The sequence below is a fragment of the Sus scrofa genome, chromosome 6 (genome assembly GCF_054392235.1).
Source record: "Sus scrofa isolate SSC_HxYL_T2T_F1_AM1 chromosome 6, Sscrofa_HxYL_maternal_Yorkshire_Landrace_v2.0, whole genome shotgun sequence".
NCBI lineage: Eukaryota > Metazoa > Chordata > Mammalia > Artiodactyla > Suidae > Sus > Sus scrofa.
Window position 1 is genome coordinate 15,646,238 of NC_139388.1, and position 20,245 is coordinate 15,666,482.

The 20,245-nt window shown below is 44.3% G+C and overlaps 1 protein-coding gene and 1 long non-coding RNA gene across 17 annotated transcripts in view; one reads left to right on the forward strand and one right to left on the reverse strand.

Annotated features, from left to right (window-relative positions):
• The window catches only part of IST1 (IST1 factor associated with ESCRT-III), a 74,243-nt gene extending 65,295 nt beyond the window's left edge, over positions 1–8,948 (forward strand). For all 6 annotated transcript variants that reach the window (XM_084959696.1, XM_084959699.1, XM_021093854.2 and 3 more), the window contains 6 exons: positions 1,942–2,025; positions 2,543–2,653; positions 3,548–3,748; positions 4,414–4,506; positions 5,772–5,817; positions 7,600–8,948. In XM_084959696.1, coding sequence (XP_084815822.1) covers positions 1,942–2,025; positions 2,543–2,653; positions 3,548–3,748; positions 4,414–4,506; positions 5,772–5,817; positions 7,600–7,799 — 735 coding nt within the window. In that variant the 3' untranslated portion in view covers positions 7,800–8,948. The remainder of the gene's footprint in view (positions 1–1,941; positions 2,026–2,542; positions 2,654–3,547; positions 3,749–4,413; positions 4,507–5,771; positions 5,818–7,599) is intronic.
• The window catches only part of LOC102158108 (uncharacterized), a 46,816-nt gene continuing 33,128 nt past the window's right edge, over positions 6,558–20,245 (reverse strand). For 9 of the 11 annotated variants that reach the window (XR_014805556.1, XR_014805554.1, XR_014805552.1 and 6 more), the window contains one exon: positions 17,409–17,713. This is a non-coding gene — a long non-coding RNA (uncharacterized LOC102158108). Of the gene's footprint in view, positions 9,618–13,916; positions 14,016–14,716; positions 14,927–16,554; positions 16,716–17,408; positions 17,714–20,245 lie in introns of those variants that run through there. The other 2 variants (XR_014805550.1, XR_014805549.1) reach the window with 1 other exon arrangement.

Here is a 20,245-nt window from a genome sequence, read left to right on the forward strand (position 1 = left end):
GTAGTGGGAAGAGCCTGAATATGCCACAAAATCCATAAGCCATAAAGAAAGAGGGATAGATTAATATAAGTAAAATAAAATTTCCTACACAGTATAAAGCAAAACAAAAACCATTATCAAAAGAGAAGTAACAGGGAGTTCCCACTGTGGTGCAGCAGAAATGAATCCAACCAGGAACCATGAGGTTTCGGGTTTGATCCCTGGCCTCACTCAGCAGGTTAAGGGTCCAGAGTTGCCGTGAGCTGTGGTGTAAGTCACAAATGCGGCTCAGATCCTTTGTTGCTGTGGCATAGACCAGCGGCTACAGCTCCGATTAGACCTCTAGCCTGGGAGCCTCCATGTGCTGAGGGTGCGGCCCTAAAAAGACAAGTAACAGGAGTTCTCTTGTGGTGCAGTGGGTTAAGGATCCACCAGTGGCTTGGGTTGCTTCTGTGGTACAGGGTTCAATCCTTGGTTTGGGAACTTACACATGCCACGGTGCACCCCCTCCTCCCAGAAAAGAAAAAGTCACAAACTTATAAGTACCAGGTATCCTGGAAAGTCTGCCTATTAAACTTTGGGTGCTGTCTCACTGAACTAGGTGTTGGGACCACTCTGGTCCAGTAGCACTTGTCATGTCCTTCCTGTACTGTTTACTTTTTTTTTTTGGCTTTTTACGGCCGCACTCGAAGCATATGGAGTTTCCCAGTCTAGGGGTCTAATTGGAGCTGTAGCTGCTGGCCTTCACTACAGCCACACCAGATCCGAGCCACGTCTGTGACCTATACCACAGCTCACAGTAACACTGGATCCTTAACCCGCTGATCGAGGCCAGGGATCAATCCTGCAACCTCACGGTTCCTCGTTGGATTTGCTTCCACTGCACCACGACGGAACTCCATCATGTTGTAACGTCTTAAATGTTCTTTCTACGTCTGCTTTGGCTTCCTTTAGTTTCTTCAACATTCCAACAAAGCACTGATCTGATCCTGTTGCTGCCCCTTGCTTTACAGCCCTCTAGTATCTTTCTGTTATACTTGTAATAGAAACGAAATTCCTGATAAAGCTTGCATGGCCCTGCATTATCTGTCCCCCATCTACCTTCATTTCCTACCACCCTCTTCCTTTGGGCTTTGCACTCGAGGCTCACTTGATTTTATTTCGGTTAGAGGATTGGCCTTGTTTTCCAGTAGAGGCCTTTGCACATACTGATTTCTTTTCTTCCTTCCCTCCGTGTTTAGTTAACTCCTAATCATCCTTACATCTCAGTGAAGCATTGCTTTCTTCAGGAAGCTTTTATCTGAACTTGCTGATCAGATCTGATTCTACCGTCGTAAGCTGATAGCGTGGCGTACTTTTCCCCTTCCACAACTGCGTTTGCCCCTTTATCTTTGTGATTATTTGAGTCATGATTGTTTTTCCCTAGAGACTGTAAGATTCTATAAGATTAGGGATAATGTTTGTTTTTGTGCATCATTTATAGGGTATAGTTTAAGCTTATAATAGAGTTTGGCACATAATTGCAGCTCAGTGGATGAATAAGTAAATGAATTAATATTTACCTTTTAAATAAAAGCTTCACAGACCCAGTCTTTAGGAAATCTTGTAATAGAAGTATGTTTCCTGTTTTTTAATTTTTGTTTTTGGTCTTTTTAGGGCTGTACCTAGCCAGAGGTTCCTAGGCAAGGGGTCAGTCAGAGCTGTAGCCTACACCACAGCCACAACAAAGCGGGATGCAAGCCGAGTCTTCCGACCTACACCACAGCTCATGGCAACACTGGATCGTTAACCCACTTAGTGAGGCCAGGGATTGAACTTTCGTCCTCATGGATACTAGTCAGACTCTTTTCTGTTGAGCCATGACGGGAACTCCAGAAATATGTTTACTGTTGATAGGAGGAAGCTTGAAACCCTCTGTAGGAGTGGTTTCCATTTTTATTTACTGTTCTTTTTTCTCTGTAGGTTGCTGATCAACTCTGTGCTAAGTATAGCAAGGAGTATGGCAAGTTATGTAGGACCAACCAGATTGGAACTGTGAATGACAGGGTAAGAGACATACTTGTTAAACATGAAGCAGTGGGTAGGGTGGGGGCAGATTATTTTATTACCTGCAGTTATTCTACTGGCCTCTCTGAAGTAGGGTTAATCTAGGGTGGCACATTTCACAGTGAGAAAGGGAAGAGGGCTGTCTGGTCGGCAGTGCAGTCATTTCCTTACACTTAACATTGTGGGACTCTGTCGTTGTGTGTCATTCTTTATTTTGTCTCCTGTCCTTTGCGCTGCCTGTGCTCTGTGGAGGTAGAAGTAAGGTGGGGGGAAAAGTGGACGAATTCCAGTGTGGAAGGCAGCAGTATCCATCTTTTACCAGAATTTGGGGCATATGTAACCCATTAAACACATGGGTCTTGTAATGTGTTTTATGATTGAAAAAAATAATTTAACTGGTTGGAGCTTCTTTTTTCCCCTCAGTTTACTTGTAAAATGAGAGGAACCAAGTTCAGAAGTGAGACAGGTTAGGCTTAGGTTGGTTGATATAGATCCATCTCAAGTCTTTTACTTATAGCTAATGCACAAACTGAGTGTGGAAGCCCCACCCAAGATCCTGGTGGAGAGATACCTGATTGAAATTGCGAAGAACTACAACGTGCCCTATGAGCCTGACTCTGTGGTCATGGTAAGTTTAGTCTTTTAGAGTACCAAGGAAAATGAGTCTGAAGATAGCACCGTCTTTGGAAAAGAACCATATTCTTTGCACTTAAGTTTGTGTTCGGGAGAGTTTAAGCCTTTGTCCAGTTATTGCCTTTTGCAGTAACAATAAATATGCCTGTGAGAGAATGAATCAAAGCACTAGGAAAAGGTACAAACCCTAAAACAAATATAAAATGGCATTATTGTTACTTTTCGATGAAGTTCGAGCAATTGAAAGATCCCCCTGTGTTCTGCCCTAATACCTGGAACAGATCCTGAAACATTTTTTGGATGCCTGCCATGTGCACAGAAAGCTCAGAATATAGAGAAAACATGTTAACAAGTTTCCCTGTTCTGAACAGGCTTACAGTGTAAGAAGGGCAAGTATGCAGATAGTAATTCACCAGTTCACATTGCTGGGGTGTAGAAGATACTTTGATGCACTACTCAGAGAACCGTCCCCCAAGCAAATATATTCACACTTGAGAACAGTAGTATATATTCCCCCAGCTCTTGAGACTCCCACTTGTGGTTCATACACAAGTGGTTGTCCCTCCAGCAGGAGCCGTCAGGAGAAGAGTGCTTCCTTACCCAAAGTCTTCTCCTGGGGCAGCTTGTATTTGGTAACTGGTCATTGCAGCAGTTTAAGGCTTCTACCCCTTTGCCCCAGTTGGGGACACACGCTGTAGGCTGTCTTAGCTCCACAGCTCTCTAGGGGATTCAGCTGAGGCCTTTGTTGTGACTGCATGGCAGCCCCACTTCCTTCCCTTCCCCGCAGGTCTCAAAGCCAGGAAACCGCTAATCTCTGTCTCAGTGTCTGCTTCCTAAGGAACCTGGCCTGTGACAGGGCCTAATGGTCTGGGTTCTCTCTTTCTCTTAGGCAGAAGCTCCTCCTGGAGTAGAGACGGATCTTATTGATGTTGGATTCACAGATGATGTGAAGAAAGGGGGCTCTGGAAGAGGAGGCGGGGGTGGGTTCACAGCACCAGTTGGGGGACCTGATGGAACGGTGCCAATGCCTATGCCCATGCCCATGCCATCTCCAAGTACTCCTTTCTCGTACCCGCTTCCAAAGGGACCAGTAAGTATACCTACAAATAAGTATAAACTCCAGAACATGTAACAGAAGATGACAATTTGGTTCTGTGAATAACTCAGAAATTGTAAGCTGTCAACAGAAATTAGCCGTAACACTTGGTATTACCCTAGGAATCATATTGTGGAAAAAAAATATTGGGATTCAGAGAAGGTCTTTTGGTTCACCTATTGGTAATTATAGTTGGACAGTCTTGATAGAAAAAACTTTCTCGCTAGGTTTATCGAACATCTTTAGGACTTGTTGTAGGCACACGAGTAGCTTTTTCCAAATGTCAGTTGTTACCACTTATTACCAAGTAGAAAAACCTCCTTTATAAACAAGATGGAAGTCATTGCTAGTAAGAAAGTCTGGTAAGAATCTTCTCCTGTAGACATTGAGGAATTTCGTAATCAGAAGAATAGCCTTTAGCTACAAATCTTTGAAAGTCTGGAATGCTCCTGATCACACGTGGTATATTTAGGCACGTTTTTTCCCTTTGGGGGCTCTTGAATATATTTAATATATCTTAAATGTATGTATTCACTGTACATATATTCACATTGAGAAAATAGTTCCACAAACACCCTTATTTCTCCCTTCCCATACACAGACTTCAGAAATTGCAGATCGAGGGCAGTGTGTCTGACGTTGCCTTTCTCCTCTTGCAGTCGGATTTCAATGGATTGCCAGTGGGAACTTATCAGGCCTTTCCCAATATTCATCCACCTCAGATTCCAGCAACTCCCCCATCGTATGAATCTGTAAGTGCCTGAGCCTCTTTTATAAGCATCGGGAGAGTGAATCCCATGAAGAGAGAGCAAAATAATGGCTACAGGGAAGGCAAAGTTTTGATCAATTCCTCATACCAGCATTGCTCTGTGCTTTGGATTCTTAAATTGCTTTAGAATTTCCCTGGAAATGGGGAGTGGTGGTGGTGGTGGCAGCAGCATCATTGGCAGTGCTTTGTCTGCAGTCAAGCCAGGAATCGGGAAGGAGCTGCAGATCCCACAAAGTTCTGGGATGGCACTTAACCAGACTTTTTTTTTTTTCTTTCCAGACTAACTAGGCAGAGAATCATGTTGAACTGGTACAATTTTGGTGCAAAAATAATTAAAACATGTTTTGTAAATTCTGAACACTGTAAAGGAATGACAACCAGATTTTAATCTTAAACAGAAGTGTCTATAAATTACAGCCAATAGCATCAATTTTATATTTTCATCTTGTAGTTAAAACTTGCTGTACTAGCAAATAAGGTAATGATGCCTTGAGCAGTAGTGTAAGACCTGTGGTTCAGAATTAGATGATTTCTCCCTGCCTTGTTTCCTGAACGAGGGAGATGTCCCTGTTCCTGAGCTCATCTAGTGTTCTTCCCTTTGGTTTTTATGTTTTGCTTTTGCACGCATCGAAGCATTGCCTGCAACTGTTCCTGGCAATGAGGTAGAAGATCTTCGTTGCTATTTGAGGACTTGGTTCTTAGAGATGGATTTGGTGGTTTAGTGCTTTTTCTCTGACTGGAAGGTGAAGGTTTCAGATGAAAGAGAGGTACTGTGGTGGTAAGAATTTTCTTTTTTTTTTTTTTGCTTTTTAGGGCCGCACCCTCAGCTTATGAAGCTTCCCAGACAAGGGGGTCCAGTGAGAGCTACAGCTGCCAGCCTGCACCACAGCAACACCAGATCCGAGCTGCATCTATGACCTACACCACAGCTCACGGCAACGCCGGATCCTTAACCCACTGAGTGAGGCCAGGGATTGAACCCAAAACCTCATGGTTCCTAGTTGGATTGTTTGTTGTGCCACGACGGGAACTCCCAGAATTTTCTTTTTCTGTGCTTGGCACTTAACAAGTTCAAAGTGGTATCGACCTGGTTGGAAGATCGGGAAGGTAGTGGAAGGCCATTTTCTTTGGAAGAGGTTTTGTTGCTTTTGCTGAGCAGCTAGCTTTTGCAAAACACATGGGCTAAAACCATTGCTTTCACCCGTGGTGCCTTTGCTTTCTCCTGTGGTAATGACCTTTGTGTTTCAGGTTGATGACATTAATGCTGATAAGAATGTCTCTTCGCAGATCGTTGGTGAGTGTGGGTCAGAAACCCTCAGTGGTCAGTACTCAACCCTCTGCTGTGTTTTCCCATCGCTGCTCCCTTAGACTGTTTTTATGTTTGGGGATTCTGCCCACACGCCCTGTCCCTCCCACATGTCATGGTGAAAACCAAACTCATGATTTCCTTCTTATAAAAAGAAAAGATCTTGCCTGGCTCCAAAAAAACCTCCCAACTTCGCTGTTTCTAAGTAGTGGTATCATTATTCTTTGTCACTGTCTAGTTTCTAGTCACCCTCACGTTCTTTATGTTCTCATTGCTTCACCTTTCACTGTGCTGGGAAATACCAATTTTTTTTTTTAAAAATTTGGGCTTTACGAGTTCCCATCATGGTGCAGCAGAAACAAATCCGACTAGGAACCATGAGGTTGCAGATTTGCTCTCTGGCCTTGCTCAGTGGGTTGAGGATCCGGTGTTGCCATGAGCTGTGGTGTAGGTCGCAGACATGGCTTGGATCTGGTGTTGCTGTGGTTGTGGTGTAGACTGGCAGCTGTAGCTCTGATTGGACCCCTAGGCCTGGGAACCTCCATATGCCATGGGTGCGGCCCTAGAAAGACAAAAAAACAAACAAAAAAAAATGGGCTTTAAATAGGGGGAAATAGACAAAAATCGTAAGTAAGTAGCTCAATGACTTTCACAAAGCAGGCATGCTCATGAAACCATTCACTCAAAAAGTAAAACACTACCAGCACTCTAGAAACCCAGATTGAGGGTACTTTTTAAAATTGGGGATAGTTTAATTTACATACAAAAAATACACTGGAGTGTATGTTTTCTTGAGTTTTGATGTCGGTGTGTACACAAATGTATGTTATGTAACCACCATCTCAGTAAACATACAGAACGTTTCCATCGCTCCAAAAGGTTACCCTGTGTTCTTTCCTAGTTCTGTTCCACTCCAGGTGCAAGCACTGTTCTTATTTCCTAAAACTACAGTTTAGGTTTGTTCTAGGACTTAGATAAACATAGAAACATACTGTAGGTAGTGAGGGCAGGAAGTATAAAAGCTAAGACTAGGAATCACATTGTGTCACATTAGACATTCCTTGTCAAATTTTTTTCCCTTTAAAGAGTAACTCATCCCAACAGAATTCTAGTACCACTCCTTGGTCTTTGTTACTGTGGGAACAGACCTTTGTGAAAGGCAACAACCCATTTAAATGAGTCTAGCCCCATGCACCCACACCTTGACTTTCCCTTAAAACCTTTTTCTCATGATGGGAAAATAAAACAGACTCAACTGTAATTAGAAAATTAAAAAAAAAAAAAAAAAAAAAAGGAGTTCCCGTCGTGGTGCAGTGGTTAACGAATCCGACTAGGAACCATGAGGTTGCGGGTTCGGTCCCTGCCCTTGCTCAGTGGGTTAACGATCCGGCATTGCCGTGAGCTGTGGTGTAGGTTGCAGACACGGTTCGGATCCCGTGTTGCTGTGGCTCTGGCGTAGGCCGGTGGCTACGGTTCCGATTTGACCCCTAGCCTGGGAACCTCCATATGCCGCGGGAGCGGCCCAAGAAATAGCAACAACAACAACAAAAGACAAAAGACAAAAAAAAAAAAAAAAAAGAAAATTTAACAGTTAATTCTAAAGGTAAGTAAGTTTTCAGGACAATTTAAGTAATAATAATTGTTTAAAAACCAGTGTTTCCTCCAGTAAGTATTTGGATTGTTTCTGCCAAAGGGGATTGTGGGCTTTGAGGATCTGAGCCATTTCTTTGGGGTCTTTTAACACCATGCTGTTTACTCTAATTCATCTAGGTCCTGGACCCAAGCCAGAAGCTTCTGCAAAGACCCCTTCCAGGCCCGTGGATACCCATGACAACTTTGTACTGCCAGAACTGCCATCTGTGCCAGACACCCTACCAACTGCATCTGCTGGTGCCAACACCTCAGCATCTGAGGATATTGACTTTGATGATCTTTCCCGGAGATTTGAAGAGTTGAAAAAGAAAACATAGGACTCCTAAACCAGGCTATGTCCAAGTTCTGGGAATTGAGACTCAGCAGTTTCTCCTTGTAACAAAGAATCTCCGTGAAATTGTTTCATCTATTAACCATCTCTGAGCACTCTCTTCCTCTGGACTCTCTTTCTGTTCTATCCAACTCTGCTGCTTTCCAGTTCTCTGTCGCTGCTGGAGACTAACAACTGGAAATACTAAGGTTGGAGCACTTGGCTGCTGGCAACTGTGCTTGTCCATTTCCTGTCAGCTTGATGCCTGGTTCTCTTTGCCTGTTCCACTGTCCCTCCATAGGGAGTGAGAAGGTCAAAGTATTGTGAGGAGAGCTGTCAAAGATGGCTGGATAGTGGACAAGAGTGCTTCACAAAGTATCTCAGTCCTGTACAGAGGGATTTGTGGTGCGATCCAACGCCATGGTGTGTACTTTCTCACTTTAATAGAAATGGGAGAGCGAGCAGATGGCTCAGGAAGCCAATTTACCAGTTCTTGGAAGCTGGGTCTTTCCATTGACATATACACTACTCTTTGCTGCAGGGCACTGCTGTTCCACCTGGATCCAGTTGCAAAGTTTATTTGGAAAGTTGAAGGCCTCTCTTAGTCTACTGGATTCTCAGGGAGCCCTCTGTGGCCTTTTGCTTTATTTTGAGTGCTGCATCTCCCTGTTTAGTAGAGGCAGCACTATATAAATTCCTGTTTTTCCTCATGCATGTTCTGTTGGATTGCATTACTGGCCAGGGAAGGACAGATCACATGATGGGCAAAAGTCACCATTCAAGGCTAAGGTGGGCTTCCAGTAGCTTAATAGAAATATTCAAGTTTCTTGGGTAGTGGTCTGGAAAGCCTACAGGGGAAATAGGGTTCCTGTTTTCATTTGAAAACTTTATGATTAGAGAACCTTTCAGAATTGAGCGCAGATAATTCTGCTGCCGAGGGCTGTAGGTGTCTGCTGCTTTCCTTGATGGATAATTGTCTTGCCCCCTTGGTAAGGCCATTTTTCCCCACAGGGGTGGCTTTGGGATTGGAAAATATGACTTCGGCTTCCGTGTGGTGTATCTGTACATACTTGTTTCAGGCAACTTTTCTTTAATGTTTTTGATTGATTTGTATCTCACATCACAATAGCTGCTAATAAAAGTAAAAATTCTGTGCCCTGCTTTCTCCACTGTTTTGGTCAAATCATGAGGGGACAGATTTGGATTTTAGTGGAGATTATTTTTAAGTAAGTGACCCATACTGGGCATAGGCTAACCTTACCTTTGGTTCCTTGGGTAGTGTGAATGGAAGCCTACAGCAGTGAGGAGCCCATTTCAATCTCTGTATTTAAGCCCAGGTGGTATCTCTGAGTTGGCTTGGTTACCTCTGTGCCAGGGCTCCCCATTAGCCTCATCTCATGCTTGTGTCTTTAAGTAAATTGCAGTGAGCTTACTTCTGACTCATTCATGTTTTCCACAGTCCTGGAACCTGAGTGGTCAGTGCTCTCTTGCTGTTTGGCAGCAGAGCTGGTTTATCCTGTTACCACTCTTGCAGTTTTAACCCTTTTCTGACAGTACCAAGTTCCATAAAGAACAATTTGTAGCCAAGGGGATTTTGATTCTTCACTAACAAAATTAACAAATTGCAAAGATCAGTATTAATAATCTAAGAAGTAATAATAAGCCAAGGTAACAGGATTAAAATAGTTCCTCTTGTAAAAACTTCATTTGTCAATGGCCATTGCTGGTAAAGATGTTTGCTCACGTGTATTCTGGGCTGGATTCCTAACAAACTTGAGAGCTTCTGTAGCAGCATATCTACCAGTGCAGCTTCTTTCTTCTGAGTCTATTCGAAAACAAAGAAAAGCAAGGAAACAAATTGTTGTTCATATGTTGGGAAAAAAGAACCAAAAATATATTTTTTTAAAAGTAGCTATTAGAGTGTTTCTGCTACTTAGTTGAGGGCCAGCTATATAAGGACAGGGGATATGGAACACAATGTAGTCTTGCTAAATTGGGTTTCCTAGGAAGATGGTGGGCAGACCTATAGAAACCAGTAAAGGGAATATGCGGATAGTGTGCCTTATATCTGCAATCATAGGAGCAGCTAATTTTGAGTTTTCCCAGTGATAGAAAAATCATAATGTGGTTTATATTTCAATTATTAAGCCATAGAGTTACCTACTTTAAGAGACTTTGTTTACCGAGGCCGTTAAAATGGCAGAAACAGAAAGGTTAATGATCACAAATACCATCAAGACGACACTAGCAAGGATAAGGAGCCCAGGCCTGGCTTTAAAGCAATAACCTGGAAGACAGTGGAACACTTTGCATGTCAACAATGACAGTTTAATTTCTACTTAAAAAATTTAAGTTATATGGTAATGTTTGGGATATATTTTTACATAAAACATTGTCTCGTGGAAGGTAGGGAGAGAAGCAAAAATACTTAAAAGGAAAATACTTTTGAGTGGACAGAAGAGCAAAAATGACTGACTCTAAGGATGTGTAAATAGGAGTTCCATTGTGGCACAGTGGAAACAAATCTGACTAGTGTCCATGAGGATGCGGGTTCAATCCCTGGCTTCACTCAGTGGGTCGGGGATCTGCATGCTGTGGCCGTGGTGTAGGCCTGCAGCTGTAGCTCCAATTTGACCCCTAGCCTGGGATCTTACATATGCCATGAGGGTGGCCCTTAAAAAACCAAAAAAAAAAAAAAAAGGGTTGTGTCCATCATTGTGCCTTCAGAGTTTTCACAAGAGGAAAGCAGATGAGTTGCAATCAAATTATAACTCAAAGCCCATGTGAGTTTTGGCAAGGCTAGAAAATTGTCTCAACACGGAATCTTCAAGGAGTAGCAAAAGTATATTCAAAGAGTTCCCTGGTGACTCAGTTCGTTAAGGATCTGGCATTGTTGCTGCCGGGCATGGGTTTGATCCCTGGCCTGGGAACTTCCCTGGGCTCCGCCAAACCAAGAAAGTATATTAGAAGAATATAAAGATACCAAGAAATGATAATGAAAAACTGTCTCCACCATTCCTTGCACTTTCTACTCTGACACAAGAGTATTCCATTAAGATTTGGAGTTCCCGTCGTGGCGCAGTGGTTAATGAATCCGACTAGGAACCATGAGGTTGCGGGTTTGGTCCCTGCCCTTGTTCAGTGGGTTAACGATCTGGCGTTGCCGTGAGCTGTGGTGTAGGTTGCAGACGCGGCTCGGATCCTGCGTTGCTGTGGCTCGCGTAGGCCGGTGGCTACAGCTCCGATTCGACCCCTAGCCTGGGAACCTCCATATGCCGCGGGAGCGGCCCAAGAAATAGCAACAACAACAAAAAAGACAAAAAGACAAAAAAAAAAAAAAAAAGATTTAACATGTTAGCATAAAAAACTGGTCTTTCATGGTTTTGGGGGGGAGGGTTTTTTTTTTGTTGTTTTTTTTTTTTTTTTGGTCTCATTGTTATCTTGAGAAGTGTCATTACTGAATTTTTCCATTATTTACTTTTCAGCACAGAGATCTTTCTGAAATTTAGGGCTTAGAATGGTTTCCATGACAGTATTCTTTTATTTTAGGTATTCCTTTTAAAAATGATGATTATGGAAGTTCCCATTGTGGCTCAGTGGTAATGAGCCCGACCAGCATCTGTGAGGATGCGGGTTTGATCCCTGGCCTTGCTCAGTGGGTTAAGGGTCCAGTGTTCCCATGAGCTGTAGTGTAGGCTGCAGACGTGGCTTGGATCCGATGTTGCTGTGGCTGTGGCGTAGGCCAGCAGCTGTAGCTCTGATTTGACACCTAGCCTTGGACTTCCATATGCTGCAGGTGCAGCCCTAAAAAGCAAAATGGAAAAAAAAAAAAGGTTTTTCTTTGGTATTGCCTCATCCATTGTCCACTGGGCTCTGTTTTAATAAGACACCCAACAACTTAGAGAATGAATACCTGTAATAAATACCACGGTGATGGGAAATCTGTATGACAACATTTTTCCAGTACCACCTTTTTATTAATAAAGAGCTTAATCGTAACTCCAGGTCACACAAGTAGCCTGGCAATCTGCAAGTTTGTGATGTAAGACTTTTCCCAGTATGTTATACTCCATTTTCCCTTCACATTGTGTGATCTGACTCGAACAGGAAAAAAACATTTTAGGTCAAAAGTAGGTGTTGAAGGCACCCGGTGGCAGGGTCCAGGGCAGTAGGCTCCATGTCGGGCCGTGGAGGTGTCAAGGAGCAGCCCCAGAAACAGGCCAAGGAGACGGAGGAGGAAGATGCGGCATTCAAGCAGAAACAGGAGGAGCAGAAGGAACGTGAGGAGCTGGAAGCGAAGGCTAGTGGGGGGAAAGGCCCCTTGGCCACAAGTGGAATTAAGAAATCTGGCAAAAAGTACACTGTTCATTGTGCCTGAGGAAATGATGATTCCATTATTCCTGTTTAAACATCTGGATTCCCTGCTGTTTTTTGCCACCTACAACTAGAATGAAATGTTGTCTTGGAACCTATTGTACATTTAAGAATAAACTTTTACCAAAAACAACAACAACAACAACAACAAAAACCCAGAAAAGAAGTAGGTGTTAAAGTTCCCATCATGGCTCAGTGGAAACAAATCTGACTCACATCCATGAGGATGTAGGTTCGATCCCTGGCCTCACTCAGTGGGTTAAGGATCTGGCATTTGCTGTGAGCTGTGGTGTAGGTTAGATCTGACTTTACTGTAGCGGTGGCATAGGCCAGTGGCTACAGCTCCGATTCAACCTCTAGCCAGGGAACCTCCATACACCTTGGGTGTGGCCCCAAAATAAGTAAATAAAATAAAAAAGTAGGTGTTGACAAAAGTTAATTATTCTGATTAAAGGTCTTAAGGAAGTTAGTGTTCCAGAGGTTGAGGGCTTCATCCCTAGTGGCTGGGGCTAGAATCACATCAAAACAGTCTACCCAAAGGAGCAGTTGTATTAATCTTTCTTAGATCTCAGGAAGGGGCTAACACTCTACTTTAGAAACTATGTTAATTTACCCGTTTTATTTATTTATTTGCTTTTTAGTGCAGCCCCTGTGCACTAAAGTTGGAAGTTCCCAGGCCGGGGGTCAAATTGGATCTATAGCTGCTGGCCTACACCACAGCCACAGCCACGCCAGATCCTTAACCCACTGAGTGAGGCCAGGGATCAAATTGGAATCCTCATGGATACTAGTTCGAATTGTTACCACTGAGCCACAACAGGAACTCCAATTTACCCATTTTAATTAGTAACATGTGGTTTTTAGATTATCAGAATGGTACAGTTTGATGAAAATCTTGGCAGTTTCACTTTTTTTTGGGGGGGGAGGTTTTTTTAGGGCTGCACCTGCAGCATGTGGAAATTCCCAGCCTAGGGGTCGAATTAGAGCTGTAGCCAGTGGCCTGCGCCACAGCCATGGCAAGGTGGATCTGAGCCACATCTGAGATCTACACCAGAACTCATGGCAGTGCCAGATCCTTTAGCCCACTTAGCGAGACCAGGGATCGAACCCGTGTCCTCATGGATAGTAGTTGGGTTCATTACACTGAGCCACAATGGGAACTCCCAGTTTCACTATTTTAAAATTGTAATTTTTTTCTTTGATCAAACCTATATATGCTATTGTTTGGGAACCAAATCCTCATCTGGGTTTCCTACTTTATTTTATTTTTTTCTAACTAGAAAGGGATTTGGTAGGTAGTCCCTGGGAGAATATAATAGCCTCTCTGAATGAGTATAACTCTAAAACAGAAATACTGTGTTCTTCCTGGAATTGTACTTAATTTTTCTTGTAACTTATGTCCAGTATACACTTAAAAGGGCCATTGAGAAAGCAACACAAATCATGTTAATCTGGCTAAATCTGAGAGTACACGTCCAGGCTCAGTGTCTTTGGCAGTAAGGTTAAGGATACGAGAAGTGAGGAAGGGGGCACTATGTGCTTAGAAAAGGGAAGGATTTCTGAAAGTAACAGCCACTCAGAAGCTATAAGCATAAGTAGTACCATAAAGTAATAGCAAAGGATCTAAGATCTCTCCTGTTTCCAGTATGTGGTAGTTCAGTAGGGATTTGCTTCTATAAGCAGTTCCCTCCTTGTTAAATATATTAAGCCAAATAGAATTCTGCAGGGAAATCAAGATGAGGGTTTTTACCTTATGATGAGAGATTCCCATCAGGAGACCGACGACAGTGACTGCTGAGCTGAAGAAAGTCCAGTAGTTGGAGCTGCTCCATCCAAACAGCAGGTTAAACTGAAAAGAAGAGAGAACAGTCAGGGGTGAAGAGCAGCAGAGCAGACTGCAGCTCATTTGGTCCTGGGCTGCTTGGTGAGGTCACTGTAAAACCAGTGCGATGAAACTCAAATTCCTTAGTGGTCAAATCACCAGGCCTAAAAACTACAAAAACGGAGTTCCCATGGTGGCTCAGTGGTAACGAACACAACTAGTATATATGAGGACGTGGGTTCCATCCCTGGTCTTGCTCAGTGGGCTAAGGATCTGGCATAGCTGTGAGCTGCAGATGCAGCTCGGATCCTGCATTGTTGTGGCAGCTGCAGCTCTGATTCCACCCCTAGCCTGAGAACTTACATATGCTACAGGTGTGGGACTAAACAAACAAACAAACAAAAAAAACCCAACAAAAAACCCAAAAAAACTAAATAAAATTCCTCTGTAATAAGTGTTTTTGCATAATTTTTTTTGACTTTCACATCCTGTGATTTAAATTTTATCCCCATTGAGAGATGAGTCAAATGTCTTGAGTTTCCCATGCTTCTATTTAAGTACGGACCTACACAAATAACATCATCTCTCTTAGGTCACTCGTTACTCTCCAGAACCCAGTGCCAACTTCCACTTACGGTTTTCCATAAAGTGACCTCTTCTAAAGGAAGCAATGTGATTCCAACAGCAGAGAACTTAGGCAAAGACAGACACTGGAAGCGGGTGCTTACAGCAATGTCGTAGCCTGTCGGCAGCATCAGGATGACCAGAAGAAGCCCTGCACCTCGGCCCAGGCTTTGCTATGAGCTCTGCCAATGACTTGCAGTCCGGAGATTTGACACAGCAGGTTCCATAGCTGAACAGTTGCCAATAGAACCAGGAAGCCCATGAGGTGAATGACAGCTAAGTTCACGTTTCTTGCCTCACAGAAGCAGATGAGCCTGTACCAAGGAAAAGCTGACAGTCACTCAGCCTGAAGTGCATGCCATCATCAGGTCCTGCGATGTCAGCGTCTCCATCGCTCCTACTGCTCAAGTGCAGCAACTCAGTCCCGTGAGGTCAGGTCCAGTGTTCGTTGATGCTGCTTGCCAGTGTGGCTGCTTTTACTTGTGAACGTGACAGTGTTGGCACAGGCCACATATTCAATGGGGAGCTGTGCTGAAAAAGCCTTAAAATGTGACCCCTAGCTGATCACTCAAGATTCAGATTCACCCTCTGAGTTGAGCCATTAAGAATTAGGACGGACCAGCCTCTTCCACTGCTCTGGTTTGAGTTAAATCTCTCCTCTCAAAAAGAAGAGGAGGAGTTCCCGTCATGACTCAGTGGCTAACAAATCCAACTAGGAACCGTGAGATTGCAGGTTCGATCCCTGGCCTTGCTCAGTGGGTAGGGATCCAGTGTCGCCGAGAACTGTGGTGTGGGTTGCAGATGTGGCTCGGATCCTGAGTTGCTGTGGCTCTGGTGTAGGCTGGCGGCTACAGCTCTGATTGGACCCCTGGCCTGGGAACCTCCATGTGCCGTGGGTGCTGCCCTAGAAAGACGAAAGACAACAACAAAAAATAGATTAAAAAAATAAATAAATAAAAAGGAGGTAACCTAATGAGATTGGTAATTAGTCTGTTTTCTGTAACAACACTCTAATCCTATTGTTCTCTGACAGTAGATAACTGATTCTATAATAGGTTAACAGTGCTGAGAGGTGATTAAACTAGAAGTGAGGCGTGTTACTTAGCAATGAAGTTTTGTTGATTTTTGTTTAACCCATGAGGGTTTTGTTTTGTGAGAGATGCATTCATAATTTTATGTTGCAGCAACTAGCGTACTTGGAGAACCCCCATAGGGATTAGCAAGTTGGCACTCCATCACAGCTCTCTTTATTGTCTAAGACCAAGGCAGTGTCACAGCAACAGGCTAGACCTCAGATGACAATGCCGGTCAAACCGCACAGACCCCCGACCCTGCATGAACAGCTCTCTATAATGCCTTCCTGGGACAGTGCCTCAGTCATTGATAGAGCAGTGGCCCAGACTGTTGACCACTGAGGGGCTGGAAAAGCACCACAGGTCAATACGTGGTCTGGGAAACAAACATTCTTCCCCACGAGAAAGACCAGAAAAGGTGCCTAAGAGGCACCAGACTGCTTCCCGGGAAGGATGAACGAACACATCAACTCCTACCCACTAAGCAACCCCCGCGGATGAGAGGGTATTCTGTTGTGTTTGTACCTCAAGGATGATCATTTGTCATTTTCAAGGCTTTATTCCTTGGCAAGGGTGCAAAACAAAGGCCCAATTCCAGGCCCTTGGCTTTGTGAAATTTAAGGGCCTTAACCTTGATAAGCGTATCCCTGAGTACTATGAAGGCCGAAGAGCTTTTCGTAGATGATTAGCGGTATAGATGGTTTCTAGCTCATTGTTTTCTCTGCAGTGCACGGTGGTCTGAATTCTGTGTTTAACTCTGGTGTTTTACAGATAGAGATCTGGCGGAGCAGTAGAGGAGGAGGAAGAGTTTGAACGAGTATTTGTATCAGCAGCAAATTCTGGACACTGCTCCTTAGGTTCCGTCTTACCTGTTGTGGTCATAGCAGGACTGTGCCGCGTTTCTCTTATGTAGAGAAAGAAGCTTCACGTCAAGGCCCAAGATGACAAAGCGATTGAGGCTTATGCTCATGCTTAGAATGTTTCTTTTCCCAGTGAAGAACTTCCGCCTCTGCTCTTTCAGCTGGAGACCCTAAGCATAGACCCCACAGTCGCTATCGCTTGCCTCAAGGCCTCGCTAGATCCTTCCCCCAGTGAAGTGTCAGGAACACGGCAGAGCTCTCAGCCAGGGACTGTTTAGATGCCTGACTTGGGCACAGTGGCTTACGGTGCTGCTCTGTAGTCACTCAGGGCTGCTACTCAGAGAAATTCTGGCCTTCTCTAATACAACCTGCATTCATCTCTTCCTTGTTGCTTCAACTTAAGGATAAATAATAAAGTTTCTAAATCAGCAACCCTGAAAACCAAACACTGGGTTCGGCTTACGGGATGCTCTCTTTCGAGTGCAGTCATCTGTATTTCTCAGTACTTGTGCTGTGGACCATTGCTATTACCTTGCTAATACCTTGCTATTATTACCTGGCTTAGGGGTAATGTAATTCTACAAAAAATATTCTTTCTATAAACTTATTTTTTTTTTCTTTTTAGGGCTGCACTTGCCAGCGTATGAAGGTTCCCAGGCTAGGGGTTGAATCAGAGCTGTAGCTGCCGGCCTACACCACAGCCACAGCAACAGGGGATCCGAGCCGCATCTGCGACCTACAGCACAGCTCACGGCAATGCTGGATCCTTAACCCACTGAGCAGGGCCAGGGATTGAACCCGTGACCTCATGGTTCCTAGTCAGATTCGTTCCCACTGAGCCACGACGGGAACTCCAAACTTAATTCTTGAAATCTTGAAAACTCAAAGAGCTACTTGGTGGATAGGCAGTAGCTTTAACTGAATTCAGGGTTCTGGAAAGGACCAAAATCATAGCCATAATCCTAATAACAGCTCATTGAAAAGCTCCCCAAATAGGACCTGTCGACCTTGAGACTTCCTTAAATCTGACATTTTCAGTTCTCCTGTACAAAGGCATAGTAACAGACTAGCAGATAATCGGTGACTTGTGAGATGACAGACCAGGCAAGGTCCTTTGATGTCCGAAGGCAAGTTAAAATGTCCAGTCTCACCGAGGTGGAGAAAGCACCTGAGAGTAACAAAGAACACGTGGAGTCAAAAGCCTTTGCAAGTTTTGCCCCCTTCCCTTCCAGCTCCATCTTGGAAATAACCCCAACTCTTCCCTGTGTCATCAATTTCAAATATTCCTGAGTCTCTACACTCCACTTAGGATTTCTCTCGAGCAGTCAGGAATATTCAACGGGATCTTGTATGCAGAGCTATGTGAGACCCGTGCTGACTGCACCAGGTGTCAGTGGAGGGAGAGGATTATACTGCGGATCCCACGTAGAGGGCAGCGTCAGCGCCTTCACAGCGGCTGCAGGTGTGACTCTCGCCAACTCGGAGTGGCTGCGGAGGTGCAATGACGTTGCCAGGAGAGAAGTGGTGACTACAGGGTAAAGCCCGGGGAGGACGGAGTTACATGTAAGCAGGGAGCTTTGTTTAAGGCTATTTAGATACGTTTCTGAAATTAGTATAATGAAAACGCTTTGAGCCTTTTCAAACTTAGAGAGTTCTATATGTAAAGCACCACTGTTATCCCATGATGATAAGAGCAGCATCCTGGCATATTCAGATGTTCTGGGAATAGACTAAAAAGCCTCAGACGCCACCTTGAAGGACAGTGAGATTGTTCAAGGCTGTCAGATCATGACATGTGAGTGTACACTTTTTACAAAGTCCGCAAAACAGTAAAACTAAGACAGGCCTCCTTGTAGTACAAGTACATTTAAGAACAAAAGCAGCTCCTACTTTACACGGCTAGCTGCTAGGACTTTCCTAGTTTCCACATTTTGGGGGTCGTTACTAACAAAAAAAACCCCATGCAGACCCTCAGGAAGGCTTCATGTTTCACTTAGAAATAAGTCTAGCTGGAGTTCCTGTTGTGGCTCAGCGGTAATGCACCTGACGAGTATCCATGAGGATGTGGGTTCGATCCCTCGCCTCGCTCAGTGGGTTAAGGATCCAGCGTTGCTGTGAGCTGTGTTGCAGGTCACAAACGTGGCTTGGATCCTGCATTGCTGTGGCTATGGCGTAGGCCAGCAGCTGTAGCTCCGATTCGACCCCTAGCCTGGGATATGCCGCAAGTGTGGCCTGAGAAATAAAATAATTAAGTATAGCAGAAATGGTCTACTTTGTGTGGTTTGGGAGGGAAAAAATTCTGATTACAAGTTAACACCTAGTGGGCAAATTCTGGGGGAGAGAAGAAAGGAAGGAGGGGCAAAGCGGCAGAATTAGGACAAACTTCCTGTTATAGGTAAGGGGACTGACCTTACCCGTCTCTTACTAAATGCCCCTCCCGGCTCTTACTAAATGCCCCCATGACAGGCTAGAGTAAAAAGTGACCCAGGGAGTTGCCGTCGTGGCGCAGTGGTTAACGAATCCGACTAGGAACCATGAAGTTGCGGGTTCGGTCCCTGCCCTTGCTCAGTGGGTTAAGGATCCGGCGTTGCCATGAGCTGTGGTGTAGGTTGCAGACACGGCTTGGATCCTGCATTGCTGTGGCTCTGGCATAGGCTGGTGTCTACAGCTCCGATTCGATCCTTAGCTTGGGAACCTCCATATGCCGCAAGAGTGGCCCAAGAGATGACAAAAAAAAAAAAAAAAAAAAAAAAAAAGAAAAGTGACCCAAAGCTAAGAGGAGGGCAGATGAAGGTGACAAACTTGAAAACCAGAAAATAGATGAATGATGCTACCTTCGCCGATTCAAGAAAGCTGAAACCTAAGCCAGCAGTGCAGGAAACCCAGATGTGAGCCAATTCTTACCACAAAAGCCCTACAAAGGCTGAGAAACTGGAGGTTATCAGGTACCTCTGAAGCTAGAAAGTCAAATGGAACCAAAAACAGAATTTATTTCAAGTGTGAACATCATCATTTAAATCCCAGGTTTCCTCTATTCCCTTTGAAAGCAGGTATTTACCACCTATCCTGCCTTCTACCACCCTAAGACTCAAGGGCTAGTTATTTCCTAGGAATGTTCAACTAGAGAGATGCTGACCTCAGGACACCAAGGACATCTGCCAGCAGTTGTCTGCTGGAAAAGGGAATGCAGAGAGACAGTTCATGTACTGCATGGCCAGGTCCTTCCCACTCCCCTTCCTTTGACGGGCTCTTCAATTCTCATGGCAGGAGCCTGGAGGGGCCCTCTCTGTGCAAACCGACTACCCGATAGCATTTATTTGCTTTCTACTGCCTCCCTCATAAATATGAAAGAGCAACCACCTCTAACATTGAAAACTGGAGATCAAAACACCAAAAAATTGAAGAAGCCAACAGGAATTATAGGAAGTGAAGAAGCAGAAAAAAAACCAAACCTATAATATCCTTAGAGAGTAGAGAGGATGTTGCATCCATAAAAGAAACATTGAAAAAGAAGCATTAGGGCAGTTCCCATTGTGGCTCGGTGGTTAACAAATCCGACTAGCAACCATGACGTTGCAGGTTCGATCCCTGGCCTTGCTCAGTGGGTTAAGGATCCAGCGTTGCTGTGAGCTGTGGTGTAGGTCATAGATGTGGCTCAGATCCGGCCTTGCTGTGGCTGTGGCATGGGCCGGCAGCCACA